The 21072-nt window shown below is 37.1% G+C and overlaps 1 protein-coding gene and 2 pseudogenes across 3 annotated transcripts; 2 read left to right on the forward strand and 1 right to left on the reverse strand.

The window, feature by feature from the left end:
• Positions 1-281: 281 nt before the first annotated feature.
• On the forward strand, positions 282-8951 carry LOC104247279 (E3 ubiquitin-protein ligase At1g12760-like). Of its 3 annotated transcripts, none has more exons than XM_070160625.1 (5): positions 282-839; positions 6964-7095; positions 7202-7334; positions 8314-8478; positions 8576-8951. In XM_070160625.1, exons 1-5 carry the CDS (start codon positions 358-360, stop codon positions 8744-8746), a joined length of 1083 nt encoding a protein of 360 aa, XP_070016726.1. In that variant the 5' UTR covers positions 282-357; the 3' UTR covers positions 8747-8951. The 3 variants fall into 3 exon arrangements, with proteins under 3 accessions (XP_070016726.1, XP_070016725.1, XP_070016724.1); XM_070160623.1 differs by having other exon boundaries at positions 296-839; positions 6973-7095; XM_070160624.1 differs by lacking the exon at positions 6964-7095 and having other exon boundaries at positions 292-839.
• A 986-nt stretch (positions 8952-9937) lies between these two features.
• On the forward strand, positions 9938-15406 carry LOC104247281 (replication factor C subunit 2-like; annotated as a pseudogene).
• Positions 15407-15891: 485 nt separating this feature from the next.
• Positions 15892-18325, reverse strand: LOC104247280 (protein IQ-DOMAIN 22-like; annotated as a pseudogene).
• Between the last annotated feature and the right edge of the window lie 2747 nt (positions 18326-21072).

Raw genomic sequence — 21072 nt, forward strand, 5'->3', positions numbered from 1 at the left:
CTGTTTTAGAGTAGCTGATAAGCATTAGGTGCTGAAAAGAATTTTTAAGTGTTGAAATTAATTTAAAAAATAAACAGTTACGTGTTTGGATAAAAGTATTGAAATTAATAATAAACAGTTGAAAAACTGATTATACGAAAAATTTTGTTTAAAAAGAATTATTGTAGGGATCGAATAATAAGGCTTACAAGCACTTAACTTATAAACTAGTCTTCTTCTACTATCCATTTCAGTAAACCCCCCACCCCCACCCCACCCCCACCACACAACCCCCACCAATCTATCATTCATTCAACAAATATCTTTAAAATCATACATAACTATATTCACAATACTCCAATTATTGATCAGAAGAAAATGTTTTCAGCCAGTTCATCAAATTCACCATTACTAAGATCCAACGAAAACGATGAGTCCTTTCACCTGCGATCACCTCGTCGACATAGCCTTCGAGAAGCAATTCGGGTATTCCAAAGAGCCAGCAACAGAAGTGGGTTAATGATGCGTGAGCCATCTGATCAGCAAGTCAATGATAGGCAAAGTAATTGGGCTTACTCTAAGCCCGTTGTGATTATTGACCTCCTATGGAACTTTGCATACATCATTGTTGCGTGTTTTGTCTTATTCTTCAGTAGAGAAGAGGACCCAGAAATGCCTTTGAGGATTTGGATTGTTGGCTACTCTTTGCTTTGCGTGCTTCATATTGTGTGTGTCTTTTTGGAGTATCGGAGAAGAGGATATGGGCAATCCGATGAGGCGTCGTTTGGGAGCTCTGCTGAGGGTTCGAGTGGGTCTAGTGGTTATGTTACTTTGGCTGAATTAACCCCCGAAAGATCAAGGTATATTCTCGAAGAATTTGGAATTCCTACTTGATTTTCTTAAATATCTTTGTACTGTGATTATGTATCAATTTATCCGTCAAGGTATTTGACCGAGCACAAAGTCTAAAAAAAGAACAAAATACTTTTGAAACTTATGGTCCAAAACATGACACACATCCCTCTAGGACAAAATTGAACGTTTAGCGTTAAATAATTATAAAAAAGATGTTAATTCTATTTGAAAGGCTAAAAAGGAAATTGTGTCAATAGTTTGGGACAGAAGAAGTATACTAAATTTCAGTCCAATTCGTAAATGATAGGGAAATAATGTTATAACCTGTGGGATTTATATTTGAATTGTACTTGGACTTTGGTTCAATGGCAAAGGTAGTACAACGCACAATGTATGAGGTGGACACAGGTTACGAGTTGAAATCCTAGCTGGTGAACTAGGCCTGATATTTAAGTAGAATTATTTCTGTTACATTTGGAAGCTAAAGTCAATTTCTGTACAATGCAGTGTTGGTTTTTTTCCTCTTTCCCTTTTGTTCCCTCATACATGGTAGGATTATTGTTATGTCGAGGAAGAGGCAAACCCGAAAATAAAGAAGATAAAGAACACCAAATTTTAACGTGGAAAACCCTTCAAATCGAAGGTAAAAACCACGGGATCACAAAGATCCAAAAAGCTCCACTATAACAATAAGAGAGTTACAAAAGTTCTCCAAATTGGCTACACAACAAGTGCCAAACACGGAGCAACAATAGCAATAAGAGCAACAACTAATCAATTAAAGAAAGAGTATAATCCACAAAAAACGAAGCTGCTGTTCAAGACTCGAAATAAGATGCTACGAGCCTCCAAATCCGATCTTCACCGTTCAAATCCAAGACCAAGATGTTACAAACACTTAGTCAAAATTTTAGTCCGATCCAACGGTTAACGAATCGGTAAACGTGATTTGAAGTTGGCTGGTCGGAATAAAAATCTGCAGCAAAACAAATAATTTTCTTGTCTCTTCTCTCTTGACGAAAGCTCTCTCAAAAACCACTCTTATGTGCTTAAGTCTTTCAAAGACTTGTACCAATGAGCATAGAATAATTCTCCAAGGTTGTCCTATTTATAGATCATGAGTGGTGCTTTCTCTTAAAGCCAAAACCCACTCAAAATAGGAATAAACCGAATCCAATTCCAAATAGGAATGGAAACCAAAAGAGAATAGGATTAGGCCATTGGGCCTTTGGCTGGACAACATGGGCATGTGCCCAACAAACTCCCCTCCAGCCAAGGGGCCAAATGTGTCTTTAAGTAGAGGAACTATTGACAGGCTCCATGTCTGCCAATTTTTTACAAAATTCATGTTTATCTGCAACCACCGCCTTTGTCAGCATATCCGAAGGATTTTTATTAGTGTGTATCTTCTCAACCTCAAATAATTTCTCTTCCACGACCATTCTTATCCAATGATACTTTCTATTCATATGTTTGGTCTTAGAATGAAAAGTGGAGTGTTTGGTGAGACAAATAGCACTCTGATTATCACAAAATAAGATGTACCTTGGCTGCTCAAAGCTAAGATCATTAATAAACCCCTTCATCCATAATAGTTCTTTGGCACCTTCTGTGACAACAATATATTCGGCTTCTGTGGTGGATAGAGCTATGCACTTCTGTAGTCTAGATTGCCAAGAAATAGCCCCCCTGTAAAAGTGATCAAATAACCGGAAGTGGATATTGAATTATCAAGATTGCCTCCTAAATCAGAGTCTGTGTAACAAACAAGTTCAGGCTTGCCATTGCCAAAGCACAACTTTAAATCTGCAGTACCTTTCAAATACCTTAATATCCATTTTACTGCATCCCAATGTTCTTTTCCAGGATTAGAAAGGAATCTACTAACAGTACCAACGACATGTGCAATATCTGGTCTAGTGCAAACCATAACATACATCAAGCTACCAACGCCAGAAGAGTAAGGAATACAAGACATCTCCTTTTTCTCTTCATCAGAAGATGGACTCTGACTAATACTCAATTTGAAGTGTTTAGCAAGAGGAGTACTAACCACTTTTGCATCTGTCATATTGAACCTCTTGAGTACCTTCTCAATGTATTGCTTTTGGGACAGAAATAACTCATTTCTATCTCTGTGTCGGTGGATTTGAATGCCCAAGATTTTCTTTGCTGGCCCCAAGTCCTTCATCGCAAACGATTTACTCAACTGCTTCTTAAGGACTGCAATTCTGGATTTATTCTTGCCAACAATAAGCATGTCGTCCACATAAAGCAATAAAATAATAAAATCATCATCAGAGAACTTCTGGAAGAATACACAGTGGTCTGAAGAAGTTTTCTTGTACCCTTGTTCTTCTATGACAGATTCAAACTTCAAATATCATTGCCTTGGAGCTTGTTTCAATCCATACAGGCTCTTTTTCAATTTGCAGACATAATTTTCTTTTCCCTTAGTTACAAAACCCTCAGGTTGCTCCATATAAATATCCTCATCTAAATCACCATGGAGAAAAACAGTTTTGACATCTATCTGCTCAACCTCTAAATCTAGACTTACAGCTAAGCCTAGAACCACACGAATAGAAGACATCTTCACAACAGGGGAGAAAATTTCATCAAAGTCAACTCCCTTCTTCTGGCCAAAACCTTTAGCAACTAACCTCGCCTTGTATCTAGGCGCAGAGGTATGGTTATCTTGCTTTATTCTGAATATCCATTTGTTAGATAAATCTCTCTTACCTTTCGGCAATTTCACTAACTCATATGTGCCATTCTCATGGAGTGACTTCATCTCATCTTCCATCGCTTCGATCCACTGATCTTTGTGAGTATCTTGCATGGCTTCATCATAATTCTCAGGTTCTCCCATGTCAGTCAAAAGTACATACTCTTTAGGAGGATAGCGCATGGATTTTTGCTTCTCCCTTGTAGATCTTCTAAGAGAGGTTTCAGGAGCATTCGAAGTAGTTATCTGTGCAGGAATTGGTTGCTGATCAACCATAACTTCATCAACTGGAGCATCCATAACATCTACACCATGATGATCATTTTGATCTTGATCACTATCTCCATCATTGTCTTGGGTTCCTTCATGTGCAATAGGTGCCTTAGCATTTGAAACTGGATCAATATCAACTAAGCTCTCATTACTCTGAGAGTCTATCTTCTCGGCTTTGTCAATATCTTCAATAGTTTGGTCTTCAAAGAATATTGCATCATGACTTCTAATAATTTTATTGTCAACTGGATCATAAAAACGATACCCAAACTCATCTTGACCATAACCAATAAAGATGCACTGCTTAGTTTTGACATCCAGTTTCGATCTCTCATCTTTAGGAACATGCACACAAGCTTTACACCCCAAAACTCTCAGATGATTATAAGAAGCATCTTTGGCAAAGCAAACTCTGTCTGGGACATTACCATCCAAAGCAACTGCAGGAGACAAATTGATAACATATGCAACAGTGTTAAGTGCTTCCGCCCAAAATGTATTTGGAAGTTTAGCCTCTGAAAGTAAGCATCTAACTCTCTCAACTAGAGTTCTATTCATCCTCTCTGCCAAACCATTCAATTGAGGTGTCTTGGGCGGAGTTTTCTGATGACGAATTACTTTTTCCTTGCAATAGTTATCAAAGGGACCACAATATTAACCACCATTGTCAATACGAATACATTTTAATTTCTTCCCCGTCTGTCTCTCAGCTAAGGCCTGAAATTCCTTAAACACGCTAAGTGCTTGATCTTTAGATTTCAAAGGATACACCCAGAGCTTACGAGAATGATCATCAATGAAGGTCACAAAGTAAAGTGCACCACCTTTTGACTTTACTTTAAAGGGATCACACAAATCAGAGTGTACTAGCTCCAATAAATCGGGCTTTCTTGAGGGAGGATGACTATGAAAGGAAACCCTTTTCTGTTTGCCCGCTAAACAATGGATACACCTTTTCAGCTTTGCTTGTTTCACTCCAGAAAGCAAACTTTTCTTAGCCAAACACGTAATCCCCCTCTCGCTCATATGACTCAGTCTTCGGTGCCACAATTATGATAAAGTATCACTTTCCACCAGATTTATGGAGTCATTAAGAATAGAGCCTTGTGTCACATATAATTGACCAGACTTTACTCCTCGAGCTACTACTAACGAGCCCTTGGTGAGCTTCCATTGGCCATTAAAGAGGGCATTATGGTAACCTTCATCGTCTAATCTTCCTGCGGAGATCAAATTGAAAGGGAAGTCTGGAGCATGCTTGACATCTTTAAGAACTAACGTTGAACCATTATTAGTTTTCAAACAAACTGTGCCAACACCAAACACCTTAACTTCACTGGCATTGCCCATCTTTAACACTCCAGAATCAACATGAGTATAAGATGAGAAAAAATCTTTTCTTGGTGTGACATGTGAGGTAGCTCCAGAATCTACTATCCAGCTCGTCTCATGGGATACCAAATTGATGACGTTTTCATCATAAGCAAAAAGATGGTCATCTCGAACAATAGCAGCAACATTGTTCTCGTTATTTTCAGCTTTCTTTCCTTCTCTAGTGTCTTGATTCAACTTGCGGCAAAACCTTTTGATGTGTCCTTTCTTGCCACAGTGGTTGCATGTAATATTATAGTATTTGGACCTTGACTTGCTTTTACTTTTACCTCTATTCCTTGAGCCTCTTGTTCTATCTCTCCCCCGGTCTTCTGTAACCAAGATATCTGCTTGTGAGGACGAACCCTGAGATTTTCTCCTTACTTCCTCGTTCAACACACCACTCTTGGCATATTCCATGGTCACCTTACCTCCAGGAGTTGAATTTGTCAAAGAAACACGAAGAGTTTCCCAAGAGTCTGGCAGAGTATTAAGAAGCCAAAGTCCTTGTATCTCATCATCAAAATTAACTCCCATTCCAGATAGCTGATCAAGGACGCCCTGAAAATCATTTATGTGATCAAGGATAGGGCTGCCTTCCTTGTATTTAAAGGTCATCAATTGCTTTAGCAGAAATAATTTGTTGTTCCCGGTTTTTGAAGCATAAAAAGTCTCTAGCTTTTCCCACAATGATCTCGCACGTATCTCGTTCACAATATGGTTGCGAACATTATCTTCAACCCATTGTCGTATATATCCACATACTTGTTGGTGCTCAAAATCCCAATCTTCATCGGATATACTCTCGGGTTTATGAGCTGAAAAAACGGGTAGATGCATCTTCTTCACGAACAACAAGTCTTTCATCTTGCTTCTCCAAACATTATAATTTCTCCCATTTAAACATACCATCTTGCTCATATTCGCCTCCATTCCGTAACAACCCAGATAATTAACCAAGGCTCTGATACCACTGTTATGTCGAGGAAGAGGCAAACCCGAAAATAAAGAAGATAAAGAACACCAAATTTTAACGTGGAAAACCCTTCAAATCGAAGATAAAAACCACGGGATCACAAAGATCCAAAAAGCTCCACTATAACAATAAGAGGGTTACAAAAGTTCTCCAAATTGGCTACACAACAAGTGCCAAACACGGAACAACAATAGCAATAAGAGCAACAACTAATCAATTGAAGAAAAAGTATAATCCACAAAAACGAAGTTGTTGTTCAAGGCTCGAAATAAGATGCTACGAGCCTCAAATCCGATCTTCACCGTTCAAATCCAAGACCAAGATGTTACAAACACTCAGTCAAAATTTCAGCCCGACCAACGGTTAACGAATCGGTAAACGTGATTTGAAGTTGGCTGGTCGGAATAAAAATCTGCAGCAAAACAAATATTTTTCTTCTCTCTTCTCTCTTGACGAAAGCTCTCTCAAAAACCACTCTTATGTGCTTAAGTCTTTCAAAGACTTGTACCAATGAGTATAGAATAATTCTCCAAGGTTGTCCTATTTATAGATTATGAGTGGTGCTTTCTCTTAAAGCCAAAACCCACTCAAAATAGGAATAAACCGAATCCAATTCCAAATAGGAATGGAAACCAAAAGAGAATAGGATTAGGCCATTGGGCCTTTGGCTGGACAACATGGGCATGTGCCCAACAATTATTTCCGTCACTTAAGCAAAGACATAGCAATGGTTTTTATAATATGCAATGCTGGTGTGTGTTACATGTTTTTGTTCGGAAAGATTTTACAGTAATATGGCGAAGTATATGGATTCTGCAAATACAATGTTATCATTCCTCTGGTGGATCATTGGATTTTATTGGGTATGTATTGGTGGGCAACGGATGGTACAAAAATCCCCTCAATTATACTGGTACGCGTTGAAAACATTCTTCGTCTAAGCAATCTGTATGACCTTTATTTTCAGTTTATTTCTCAATTCAAAGCTGTCATCATTTGATAACTTTATCTTAATGCAGGCTCTGCATTGTTTTCTTGGCTTTTGATGTATTCTTTGTGGTCTTCTTAATTACGTTGGCGTGTGCTGTTGGTCTCGGAATCTGCTGTTGTCTTCCATGTATTATTGCTGTTCTATATGCTGTAGCTGATCAGGTAATGCTCTCATGATTTTTTTATAAGGAACTTTGCCTTTCTGGGGGAATCTATATTAGGAGCTAGTTTTCTGTCATATAAGTATTATAGGATGAATAATACTTTTGTAGTGAGTTGCTTCTTGTGGTTCAATCCACTGTAGTGCTTGCCCTTATGAACTCATGTGAAAGTGCTCTTCCTTTGCACCTAGTTATCTTAGTTGGATTTCAATGATTTCTTGTTCGTTCGTAGATTGATTGCATTTTCTGATGCCCTTAATGCATTTAAGAGCTAGACAGATGAAACAGAAGACATAGTCTGGCAATAAAGTAAGATTTGCTAGTCTAACCTATGTAATTAGACTGGGTTAATATCATGAATTGTACATTTGATTAGTTGCTGCTATTGATATGTTTGAGATGAGGCTTCGTTAAGTCGAGTGGAGCTGCTCAAGTTCTTAGTTCAGCTGATTTCTGTGTTTAAACAATTAAGCTGCCTTGGTGGACCACAAAAAATGTAATACTTCCTTTAGGAGTATAGAGGTAGGGGTCAATACATACTTTTCATTTCCCAGAAGATATATGCTTTCCATTCTCTGAAAGAAGGATGCTTGGGTTGCTCTTTCCAGAAGAAAATGGCATGAAATTTTTGTTAACAAAGGTAATTGGCAATATCAATAAAGTGCTGGTCTTCATCGTGGTGTCAATAGCAGCAGTATGTTGGATAATTGGGTTGATGTTGAATTTTGGAACAAGATCATTCTGCTTCTATTCCAAGAACATGATTTTTCAAGAAAAGCTATGCGTACCCCTTTGTTCCAGTGTAGAAGGTTACTGTAAACGATTAACATCAGCTCTAGGTTCTCTTATTGAGATTCTCTTCAAGACATATGAAAATCGTGGAATAAGAAATTTCTGATTTACATACTAAAACTTCAGTGATGTTTGTGCGTCATGTTTATCATGTTTTTGCTATATAATTCTTTCAATATTTTCTACAGAAAGGAGCTGACAAAGAAGATATTGAACAACTGTCAAAGTACATTTTTCGACAAAATGGCTGTAGTGATAATCGGACTGGTGAAATCCAAGGGACATTTGCTGGATTCATGACCCAGTGTGGGACAGATACACCCATAGAGCACTCACTTTCCACAGACGATGCTGTATGTAGCTTTGCTTTTCTATCTTTTTACCTCGTTTTACTCTAGTGTGTATTTGCTTCAGGAAACGTGCTTATATTATTTCCATATTTGTTAATAGGCATGTTCCATATGTCTCTCTACTTATGATGATGGAGAAGAACTCCGAGAACTTCCCTGTGGTCACCATTTTCACTGTGCTTGTATTGACAAATGGCTATATATGAGTGCAACCTGTCCCCTTTGCAAGCGCAGCATCGTTGGGGCTAGCTGTTGCAGTGAAGAAGTGTAGAAGTAGAAGAGGATCATTGACAAGAATGCAGGTGTTTGTTGCGAGTTTTTACACATGTTGTTATTTCAATACAGAGTCATAGCTATGTTTTTCCTGCCTGCTATTGTTTGTGCAGCTGTATTCTTCTCTTAGACCACCAACCTTGAGTATGTACATATGAACAGATAACTCTTTGCCACTATCTATATAGATATAGATATATACATGTGCTAGTGCAGATAAATACACATACTTGCGCTGGAAGCAGAAGCTCAGGACAGAGGATGTTATTCGAGAAATCAGTTATCCATTCAGATGCCTTTCCACACTTGAGCCAAAACCATCAATCTCTGAAGAGCATGATTCCCAGCTGTGGCGAATGTTAAAATAAAAAAGAATAAAAATTTGGGTGTACTATACATTTAGGAGAATGCGACTAAACGTGAATGAAAAGCTGCTTGCTCTAACTATGTTCCGTACATGTGACAAAAAGAAAAAGTAGAAAATTCGACTAGTGCATGAATGCATTATATCTATAATCTTATACTAGCTTAAAATTAAGAAACCAGTACAAATATTTATTCTAGCGGTCAATTACATAGCAAAATTCTTTGAATACTGTAAATACTACGTACCAGTAATATAAACTTTGAGATTTTGAATATGATTCCAGGATTGCTAATGGATGTTAGGAGTAGTGTTAGCTTACGTTGTTTTATTGTGATATATAAAGTGAATATTTTTTTTCTTTTCTTTGGAAAATGATTTTTAAGGAGACAACAATATTTGGCTAATCACTAATACCTCCCACCAAACAATCCCTTATACATTTCGGTTAGGTGCTCAACGAATGTGTTAGAGCTTTCGCCAAAAGCATCCGCTAACTATATCTACAATCTAAATTACATCATTATCATTATGGAGAAAAGAATTCCTGTTATTTCTCAAAATTAAAAATTATAAGTTTGAGGGTTGAAAGAGCGAAAGGTATATTCAACTTCCTTGAATAGGATTTTTCTCCAGGTTCGAATTGAAGAACGTCCCTGTAGTTTATTTTAAATGGCTCATGTGCTTCTCACGACCCGATTTCGTAAAATATAATATTGCCGGTGTTTTTAATAATAAAGACCAAAAACGCTCAATTTAGTAAACATAAGGGACTAAAACTACTCATGTATATAGTTAAAGATCATTCTAGACAATCCTAAACATAAGGGACTATTTTGGTCATTGTCTTAGTGAAGCCCAAAGAACAAGTAGAGTAGCTATTTCCCTCGAGCTTGAACAAGGTCGCGGGGGAAGCTTTTGGAAGGGTTTTTCAAGTTGCAGAGCCGTCAATCTTTCAAGTCGGCAATTGAATTGTTCTCGAATGACATCATCTTCTTCATTGACATCAACTGGTCCAGATATCCCATGGGTAGAGAAGTACCGGCCGAACAAGGTAGCAGACATCGTCGGCAACGAAGATGCCGTTGCTAGGCTCCAAGTCATTGCACGCGATGGCAACATGCCCAATCTTATCTTAGCTGTAAGTAATGTTGCTCACTTCTGTTCTTTTACTAGTAATTGTGAAGTTATCGTAGTTCACATTGATACTCGGAGGTGATCTGGAAATCAGACTATTTGGTTCAACAGATGTGGAGATACATACCTTTTTAAATGTAATTTATCTAATTTTAGGACAAAGGGGTTCAGCTTATCACCTGTGATTTTTTAAAGTGGGTCCGCCACTGAGTACCATAGACCAATTGTATGGTCGAAAAGAAAAGAAGAATTGCTAATAAAACGTCTATGAGAGATCATTCAAAAGCAGTATGCCAAATTCCAATAGTTTATCCAAATTAAAGTGAATAATTTTGTTAAGAAGATCCACATTTCTTTCTATAGGTATTAACCCAATTTTCATTAATCTATTCTTTCCACCTAGTTTATGTACGATTTGAGTAGTAACAGGTTAACTCTCATGTTCGGTTCGAATCCTACTGAGAGGTCCACTAGGGATCAGAAATTGTTGAAGAAACAACAAGATCTTTCTTTTGTCCCTTCCAGGCGATCGGAAAATAAAGAAATGGTTAATATATTCACGATAATTACATATTTACAAAATACCGTCTCAATTCATCCTATTTCATCAGATCCGGGATGTGATATGGTTCCGAAGGATGAACCGTCATCCCATTCTAGGTTTTCTCCTATGACATGGAAAATAATTGTAGTAACTTCATCATATCAAGAAAAGCAGTTTATTCCTTTCCCACTTTTCTGTATTAATTTGCAAATTATCTTTCCGTTTCTACGGAAACAGCATTATATGTACTTAGTGTTATTCAGAAATTAGCCCATGACTAGTGAAGCGCATTAACTATATCAATGTATGGGATCCATGAGCAATATTGTTTGGCTGTTGTCAATATGTTCATTGATCACATAGGTCTAAGAAGAAAGCGACTATTTTTAGTTTCTCAAATGCAGGTTTTTTAAGAGTTTCATACCCCAAGTGTTCTCCTTTCGGTGTTGTTTATTAATTTGACAAAAAGCATGCTGCTCACAACATTCCAGCACTTTCTTTGTGCTGTTTTTGCCATTAATGCATTTTCCTTTCATGATAGAAAGAAGCATGTTGCTCAGAACAGTGGCTGGAGCTTAATTCGAAACTTGGTTCTTTAAGCACATTTTTAAATTTGCATAAGGTATTAAGATCACTTTATTGGATGTTATTTTGCTATGAAATTCCTGCAGTGCTCTTCTAGGCCACGTCTTCACATTTCATGTTATAAGAAGATTTGGTATTGTAGGCATAATATTGTAAACAGAGTACTTTTCATGTGTTCTTCATTCTAATCACTTAAGAGAAGAACAGTTACCTGTCTATAATGCAATTTATTCATACTGGCTACTTTTCTGCAGGGTCCCCCTGGTACTGGAAAAACAACAAGTATCCTTGCTCTTGCTCATGAACTTTTGGGACCAAACTATAAGGAGGCTGTTTTAGAGCTAAATGCATCAGATGATAGGTATCTTAACCCTTTTTAGCTTAAACGCTCTACTTTTCATGTGGTTTTTTCTTGCTTCTATAGAATGCTTAGAACATTTTATGGTTCTTGTGCAGGGGCATTGATGTTGTCAGAAACAAAATCAAGATGTTTGCTCAGAAGAAAGTTAACCTCCAGGGCGACACAAAATAATTATTTTGGATGAAGCCGACAGGTTGGACATTATTATGCAGCTGTTAAGCATTGTTTTTAGAGGTTAAGTTCATACGAAAGAACATGTTACTTCTCAATATCTTGCTCTTTCTTTTTCATTTTGATTTAATTTCTGTGGTGGCCGTTCTATCTGTTTATTGGTTTCCACTGTCTACCTGCATTTGGCATAGAGAATTCAGTTATATTTTATTCTAGTGTTGGAGTATGGGAATCTTATTTCCATATCGAATAAATGTTTAGCATGACATCTGGAGCTCAGCAAGCTTTAAGGAGGACAATGGAAATATATTCAAATTCCACTCGCTTTGCTCTTGCTTGCAACACATCTTCTAAAATTATTGAGCCTATCCAGAGTAGATGTGCCCTTGTCCGATATGCAAGATTATCTGACCAAGAGATCCTTGGACGCCTTATGGCTGCGGTTGCAGCAGAAAAGGTACTAAAATCTTAATCTTTGCCACAGAAGCTGTTTTCTTGTCTGGTTCCTCTTGAAGTTTCTTGCAATAGCTTTCTCTGAGCTTTATGTTAAATCAATAATTTGTCTGCAAATATTTCTATCCCATTAGTAGAACTTAATTGGTTGCAGCCAACTGAAAAGACCAGTTGCTTACTAAATCTAATGCCCTTGTATTAGAGTACCTTGACAACAACAACAACAACAACCCAGTAAAATCTCACAAGTGGGGTCTGGATGAGGTAGAGTGTACCCAGACTTTACTCCTACCCCAAGGGGTAGAGAGGCTTTTTCTGATAGACCCTCGGTTCAAGAAGACGAAAAAGACAATATATCAGTACCAACAGCAGAAAGCATAAAAATAATAACAGAATCAAAAGTACCAGAAAATAGATGAAAAACAATAACAGTAGCATGTAAGAAAGGCTCGGTACTATGAAAAGTGAAAGAGAAGTGTGGACACAATATTGTTACCACTAGCACTCTAGGACACAACCCTGTTAGACTAGCCTCTCACCCGGTACGGAGTAGCAAAGAGCTCCGCTACCCCCTATCCTGCAACCCTAATGCTAGACCTCCACACTTTCCTATCAAGGGCCATGTCCTCGGAAATCTGAAGTCTCACCATGTCCTGCCTGATCACCTCTCCCAATACTTCTTTTCTTATACTTGTCAAAGCCAACCGTTCATATCTCCTTACTGGGGCGTTTGGACTTCTCCTCCACACATGCCCGAACCATTTGAGCCTAGCTTCCCGCATCTTGTCATCCATCGGGGCCACGCCCACCTTCTCCTGAATATCTTCATTCCTAATCTTATCCATCCTAGTGTGCCCGTACATCCACATCAACATCCTCATTTCTGCTACTTTCATCCTCTGGATATGCGAGTTCTTAACCTGCCAACACTCTGCCCCATACAACATGGCTGGTCTAACCACCGCTCTATAGAACTTACCTTTGAGCCTCAGTGACACCTTTTTGCCACATAGGACTCCAGATGCTAACCTCCACTTCATCCACCCCACCCTATACGGTGAGCAACGTCTTCGTCGATCTCCCCATCCTCTGTATAACCGACACAAAGTACTTGAAACTGTTTCTCTTGGGGATGACCGGTGATTCAAGCATCACGTCCACGTCCACTTCCCTCGACTCGGTGCTGAACTTGCACTCTAAGTATTCTGTATTAGAGTACCATGAATTTATATGAAAACCAACTGTATTTAAAGGAACATTTTTGATCCCAAAATAGGCAGTTTATGATTGTCAGCTATTAGTAAGCCTTTCTCCATGCAATTTCCCATTACAGATCAATGGTACTCCAAGAAATTTCTGCTTTCTAAATCATCTCTGGAGCTATTGATTCCAGAGCGATGTCATCCATTTAGCCGCTAACTTGGAAGCCTAACTAAAGATACCACATTCACTAATTTTGATGTACAACAACAACCACCACCACCCTAGTAGTTTCCCACAAGTGGAGTCTGGGAAGGGTAAGATGTACGCAACCTTACCCCTACCCCTATCCCTGGAAGGTCAGAGAGGCTGTTTCCGATAGATTCTCGGCTAGATAACGGCTAAAAAAAAAACGGTAATTGCCACAAGTAGGAATAGCAGCAACACAAAATAAGATTGAATCCAAGAATGCTCACTAATTTTGATGTACGCAGAAATATTATTTTGAAGCTACTAAAAAAAACAATTGTATCCAAAGGTTGACCTCCTATACCTTTGTCTGATCTTTTCATTTTAGGATCTTCTTTAATGAGTTAGATTACAAAAATGTTTCCTTTTAAAAGTAAAGTGTGTGTAAATTCTACTGAAGTATCAAATTAGAAGATACAAGGAAGAAGAAAATAAAAGAATTAGCTTTGCGTGCCGTTTAATTTTATTTTCATTTAGCAAAGACACAGTTGTTGGTTTAATCATTGTGATTCTGTTGAGTCTGCCTTGAACATGCACTACATTTTTCCTAAAGTGTGCCTCTTTTCTGCTAATTAGATTCTTTTGTGTGGAGCAGTTCAACGTTCCATTTTTAATCTTAAATAAATTTCTAAGCAAGATTGTGTTAGGTACTCTTAACATATCGGTAAGGTGTGAAATGTGCCTTGTTTCTAATTATACCAATACATGATCATCTTTGTTTTTTGTTCAATTGTTCATAAGCACATTATTGGTAGAAGGGGAGGATAATATGTTGTGTGCAACTCTCGCAGGTTCCTTACATACCTGAAGGTCTTGAAGCTATCATATTTACTGCTGATGGAGATATGAGACGGGCTTTAAATAATGTACAAGCAACTCACAGTGGATTTGGTTTTGTCAACCAAGAGAATGTTTTCAAGGTTTTAGGCTCACATATCACTCTCTTAATCACTCATGTTTGACAGATTCACCTGATGTTTTAGTTTGTCTATATTGGTTGGATTCTAGGTATGTGACCAGCCCCATCCATTGCATGTGAAGAATATGGTGGTGAATGTTCTTGAAGGGAAGTTCGATGATGCTTGTGCTGGATTAAAGGCCCTATATGACCTAGGCTATTCTACCACTGACATAATCACTACCCTTTTCCGAATTATTAAGAACTATGACATGGCTGAATATCTGAAACTGGAGTTCATGAAGGTTGATTTTGGTAATTGCTCAATAAATGTTCTTTATAAGGCATCTTTGATCAACACCATTTATTTCTTTTCTGCTGGGATCACAGGAAACTGGTTTTGCCCACATGAGGATCTGTGATGGGGTTGGTTCATATCTCCAGCTATGTGGTCTGCTGGCAAAACTCGCATTGGTTCGAGAAACGGCTAAGGCAACATGATGAAACAGGCACTGAGTTGTTAGTCAACTGCGCTGATGGTTAATCTTTTGTCTTCTTTTAGCTTTTCTTAGAAATCTCAAGCAGCTATGCTGAGTGTTGGAAGGTCTAATTGCAAAGTTATTACTACTAGGTGATAACTGCTTGCCAAAGTATGAAAAATTACATCCTATGAATTTAGAAGGAACTTTTTTACTCCACGAAGGAACAATTGGAGAATTGGTATGCTAGTCTTTTGCTAACCTCCCCATCCCCATAATATGGGGCTCTTTTGAAGGAAAAAAAGAAAATAAAAAGATCTTGTCACACTTGAACTCTTAACTCAATTAGCCCAGTGTAGGGGTGAGAACATCAATTTTGTTTTCCTATGATAAGATCTTCTAGGCTGCTGTTAGTAAGAATTAATCTACAATTTGAGTATATTACCGGCTGATACAAGTTATAAGATTAATGAGTTCTCCTTTATCAAATAATAATAATGATAAGATTAATCAGTTCTCATTATCAAACACCGATAATTAGTTCACTAAGAGATTGCATCCTCTAAAGTTAAATTAGTAAAGGACAAATTGTCTACATTAGTTTGGTATTACAACAAAGACGAAATGACCTCTCTAGGACATTAGATATTCTAAACTTGAACCATGTGTTAGCACAATTAATTGATAAAAACTTGAATCTGCTCAATATCTATGCAAAAGACCACCACTGAATGCAGATCTGTCCCTAACAGAAGATGGATAGGCTTTATTGGTGAAGTTGGGATGAAAGGCAGAAACCTTTCTTGACTCGCTGTCTACATTAACTGAGTACCTCTTCATTGTGCTTGATCTTTCATAGAGAGGCCTCTGTTTTGGTTCACTCGTTGACTGCAGCTTAGCCCTTGCTGATTCGGTGCAAGACATGTAGTTGGGATGATCTTGGCAACCATTCGAGCAACTTCTTGAAGCATTACTAGTTGTTGTAAATAGTCTTCTACTTGAACTTCCATCTTTAAATGAAGTTGAGGAAAATTTTGCGTTATTATCAGCTATGCAGAAAGAGGCTTCCTCATCAGCACCTTGATTCAATTTCAGGGGACTCAGAGATTGACTGCCACATGAAGATGGAGTAGTAACTGTGTGACGAGCTGTTGTGTCCTTAGATGTCGGTAAGTTGTAACTGTATTGCTCTGATTTCAAGCTAATATGAGAGGATTGGAAGAAATTCCTGGGGTTGACATATGGTTTCTCAATGTCTATTTTGACGATCTTGTCACTTTTATCGTCATCTATTAATATAGTTTTTGTAGAGATCCCTTGTGTTTCCTAGATCTAGCGTCTATCCTGCTGCAGTCTGTATGAATCATATATAGTTCTTCTGCATCAGTTGCCTTGATGTTTGATTTTGGTGCTTGGTTCTGCAGCATTAGGTACAAGTTAATATAATTATTTACTGCATTTCTTAAGCTAAAACACCCAGCCAATACCTTGAGCATGAACGTCTCGACATGCTTCATGTTCCTGTGACGAACAGCATGCTCAAGTTTTTCTGGAGTTGCAGGATCCTACACATTGAAATTTATATTAGGTAAAGTTGTTGGACCTCTACAATGTGAAGAGGAAACTCAGATACAAACGCACCTAGCCAGGACAAGATCTTAACACTATATTTTACTTCCGTTATTACCAATTTCTATTACTCTCTCTATTTCATTTTATGCGGCAGTGTACTGGGCAGATAGTTTAAGAAATAAAGAAAGAATTTTGCTGCATACTAAAAGTGAGAGGAAACCCTCTTCAAAATTGAATTCAATGGAGGAAAAGTGAGACATGCTTACAAGATTTACGAGTGCTCGCGTACGCCTTAGCATATCAGCACTTTGCTTCCTCACAATATGACCTCTTACTACTGCCTGAAGCTTCACCAGTCCCTTTAATGCTCGTAAGGCTCTCCTTGCCTTCAAATTACCCACATGAAAAAATTTAGTAGTACTAGTAAACTAATAGCATGATCAATAGCGCTATCTTTAGCAGTCAAATGGTACATTATATTGCTTGCTATAATGAATATGTTTATTGTCACAAATAACAATAAAGTCACAAAACTATTATTCTTAAAAATAATTTACTTTATTATGAAAAAATAATTTTTAAACTAACTTAAATGCTATAATGAATTAAGTTTAGTGATTATAAGTTGTCTTTCATTGTATAATTGACCTCAACTTGTTTGGAACTTAGGTATAGTTATAGTTGTTGTTAGTGTTGTTCTTGAGGAACTGAGGTATAGTAGTAATTGTTGTCTGTTAGTGAAATATTTCTGAAAGATACTATACAACATTATACTAACCAGATAAGTTCGGAAATGCGACTGTATTAATATAGCGGCCTGCTCTTCACGATTCCTTGAAGCTGCACCGGTTCTGCTCACGCATGTAACAGAGGAGGTAGTGGTCATGAACCTCCCGCTACTTGTCAGCTTTGCAACTGCTGCTGCTGCCTTAATAGCGGTAGCCTCTGTTCTCGCAATCGCGTGCTTGGTTGGGTCAAGACCAACATCGTTTCCACCGCGAAAAGACGTTAACAGAGTACTGTAGTAGGATATATGAGCAGCATTGAGAGGTTGGTGATCATAATGTTGTTGGTAGTAGTCATTTTTTGATCTGTAGGATTCCATTTTTTCTTTGTCGGTTTAATGTTTTGTGTGGGATATGGATTTATGTTTCCGGATAACGGGGAGGATGATGGAGAGTGATCAGGACGTTTCTTGAGCCCAAGGAGTCCTTTGAAACAATTTAATGATTTGTCCATATATTTAGCCTAGCTACGCACTGTTTTTTGAGCCAACGACTCAGGTTGTTGGATTAGCAAGAGCATTATCTCCCAGTGAATTATATAGAGGAAAAGGCGCGGATGAGATGAAAGTGGCTTAAAAGAGAAGGAAGATAGTCAGTGAAAGCAGTGAGATGATAGGAAGACAAAGTAGAAGTGAGTATGACAGAAGATTCTTTAACATAAAAGGATAGTGGTGGGAGGATGGATCTTTCATCCTTAATCAGAGTTTTCAAATTCGAATCATAAAGAGTGAAAATCACGAATAAGAAGCGTATACCCTTAGTGGGTTCGACATGGAATGAATTTGGACTAATTCAGTCCGTTTGAATCCTAAAGAGTGAAAAATCCTGGATAAGAAGCGTTTCCACTTAATGAGTTTGATACAGTGCAAATTTGGATTAATTCAGTTATAGTGAATTTCAGATATATATAGGATGATTACACAAAAAAAAAGTATAATGGCAGATTCCTGAGCTGATGAAATCAAAATGTGATGTGTTAGTTTATTGCCAGCAGTGAATGAATCTTTACGCCAATGCCGGAAACTGGACGAAGAAACAAAATAGAATTTTGTTGCCATTATGATAGCATTAAATTTTCCCCGTCTTAATAAGCCAAAAGATAATGTTATTTTTATTCTTCTGCCTTTTGAAGAAAACAAGAAATTCACTGACAGAATATATAAACAAATTTCTAAACCTTTTTTAGTATTTAGTTTGGAAACTTTTGTCGATTAACAACAACAACATACCCAGTGTAATTCCACATAGTGGGGGGGAGGATAGTGTGTATGCAGACTTTATCCCTACCTGGTGGAGATAGAGAGGTTGTTTCCAATAGATTCTCGGCTCAATAAAGCATAAGCACAACAGTAGTGAACTCTTGTCGATTGAGATGAGATTATATTATCATAAAAAAGCATGTTTGATGATAATTTACATAGAAATTTCTAAAACCTTGTTTAGAATCTAGTTTGGCAACTCCTGTCAATGATTTCGATATGAATTTGAATATAATATTCATGTATAATCAGGAAATAAGTCTCTTGAAAATTTTCAATTCCTTTCAAGAGAATAGATTCACGTAGCATACATACATAACAATATATGAATGCGTAATACTCTTCTTATTTCCTAAGAACCAAGTCTTTAATCTATCCTTTTACCCTCATTGAGTTGTTTTCCCCTTGACCACCCATATTGATTTGTTGAGTGTGAAGTTGGCGTATTTAAAAATGTTCAAGAAGGTAAAAATTACTTTGATTTTAAATTAAGCATAAAATCACTAGCATTTAAAATCTTGGGAAGGATCAAGACACTTCAATATTTAAGCAACAAATTAGCGATAGATTATCAAAAAATTATGTTAGCTGCAACCTATTTAGCGATAGAGTTCATTTCTTTTAGTGTAATGACCATATATTGAATACTTCTCAGTTTGTCGTTCTTTTATGCAATTTTTATGTTGCATGTGGAAAAATAAGGAGTAGGTATAATTTCATAATTTAGAAAGTGAAACAAGTAAAATTGTAAAGGCTTATTCCAAATGACAATCTATAACTTCACATTACCTGTTTAATTTGTTTTTATTCTGTAGTAATATAAAACTTTTAAGTTTCTAGTTTTTTCATATACTTTCAAGTTGTCTTAGATGAGATAAGGATGAATAAAGAATAATTTAATTTCGTCAAGGCTCATTACACTAGTAACTTTTTAAATTTCTTCTTTATTCGTTTGTTTTGACTTATTCTTATACATAGTTAACACCAAACAATACCAATAATAAGCAATGTGCATTAAGTGATGTACATTGAAAGTAGAGTAAAGGATAATGCACCAATCAAAGTCATAAAAAATACTCGTGAAATTATGTTTATTTGAAAGTTAATATTTCTCATTTTATCTATTATTTCTTAACATGAGAACTGTAATGTTTTTATGTTATATTGAAGTTCACTATTTTCACATCAATGAGAATCCTAAGAACTCAAGATGATTGAAATAGTTCGAAAAAGTTTTATTTTAATTATATCCAGTAAAGTGACCAAAAAGTTTGTACGATACAAATTTATGAAATAATCCGCCGAATCAAATCATTCACACCCTCGAGGGAAAGCTTACCTCATTATTCATCGGGCTAGCTCATCTAGATGTGCTTTTAGTTTCCATGCTTATGCTCGAGGCTCACTCTTACGTATCAGGTTAACCATGTTTGTCTTCCTCACTTTTTCGCAAAAATAGCACAGTCTAGCTAGTTTTCGGGCAGGTTTAAAAAATAGCCAGCATTTACCAAGTCAATGAAAAATAGCCACTATTTTGCTGCAATAGAAACCGTTCCAGCATAATATACTGGAGTTCGACGCGCCTGTATATGAACTTCCAGCATATTATGCTGGAACGGTATACTTTGCTGGCTCCAGTATAATATACTGGAGACTGGAGCATCGGTGCTCCAAACTCCAGTATATTATGTTGGACCGGTATATTATACTGGAGTATTTTTCCGGATTTTGAACAGTGTTTTCATTCAGATTTATCTTTACATGAAAAGTGGCTAAATTTCGATTACTTTTGAAATTATGGCTATTTTTGAGTGACCACTTGTAAATTTGGCTATTTTTGAATTTCTCCCCACTTTTTCCGAACTAATGAAAAGAATCAACAATGCCTAAACAGGCCCAACCCAATACTTGTGGACTAATTAATCTCTCAAGCCTAAGGTAAAAATTGCACGGGGCGCCCTATTTGGTCGCCCCCATTTAACCTATACCCATTTTTTTTTAAAAACTTTTAACTTGCACCCACTTTTTAAACAACTTCAGCTCCCTTTCTCCTCCCCTTCAACACCTCACCAGAAGAAAGCAAGGTTATGTTTTAACATTTATAAATAACGATGGAATAGTAGTATCAACAAAGTGAAGAGAAAGTGCAGTTCTTTATCTGCATAAATACTAAAGGGGAACTAGATGAAAAAATGGGAAATTCAGAGAGCTTGATACCGTTTTCTATGATATCTTATTTTGCTGATCAAGAACAGAGTGATGAGAGA

The sequence above is a fragment of the Nicotiana sylvestris genome, chromosome 10, assembly GCF_000393655.2.
Source record: "Nicotiana sylvestris chromosome 10, ASM39365v2, whole genome shotgun sequence".
Taxonomy (NCBI): Eukaryota; Viridiplantae; Streptophyta; class Magnoliopsida; order Solanales; family Solanaceae; genus Nicotiana; species Nicotiana sylvestris.

Coding starts and splice junctions, on each gene's coding strand:
- LOC104247279 (XM_070160625.1), top strand. CDS start 358: ATGTTTTCAGCCAGTTCATCAAATTCACCATTACTAAGATCCAACGAA. Junction 840..6,963: donor TTAACCCCCGAAAGATCAAG/GTATATTCTCGA, acceptor TTGTTCGGAAAG/ATTTTACAGTAATATGGCGA. Junction 7,096..7,201: donor AAATCCCCTCAATTATACTG/GTACGCGTTGAA, acceptor ATCTTAATGCAG/GCTCTGCATTGTTTTCTTGG.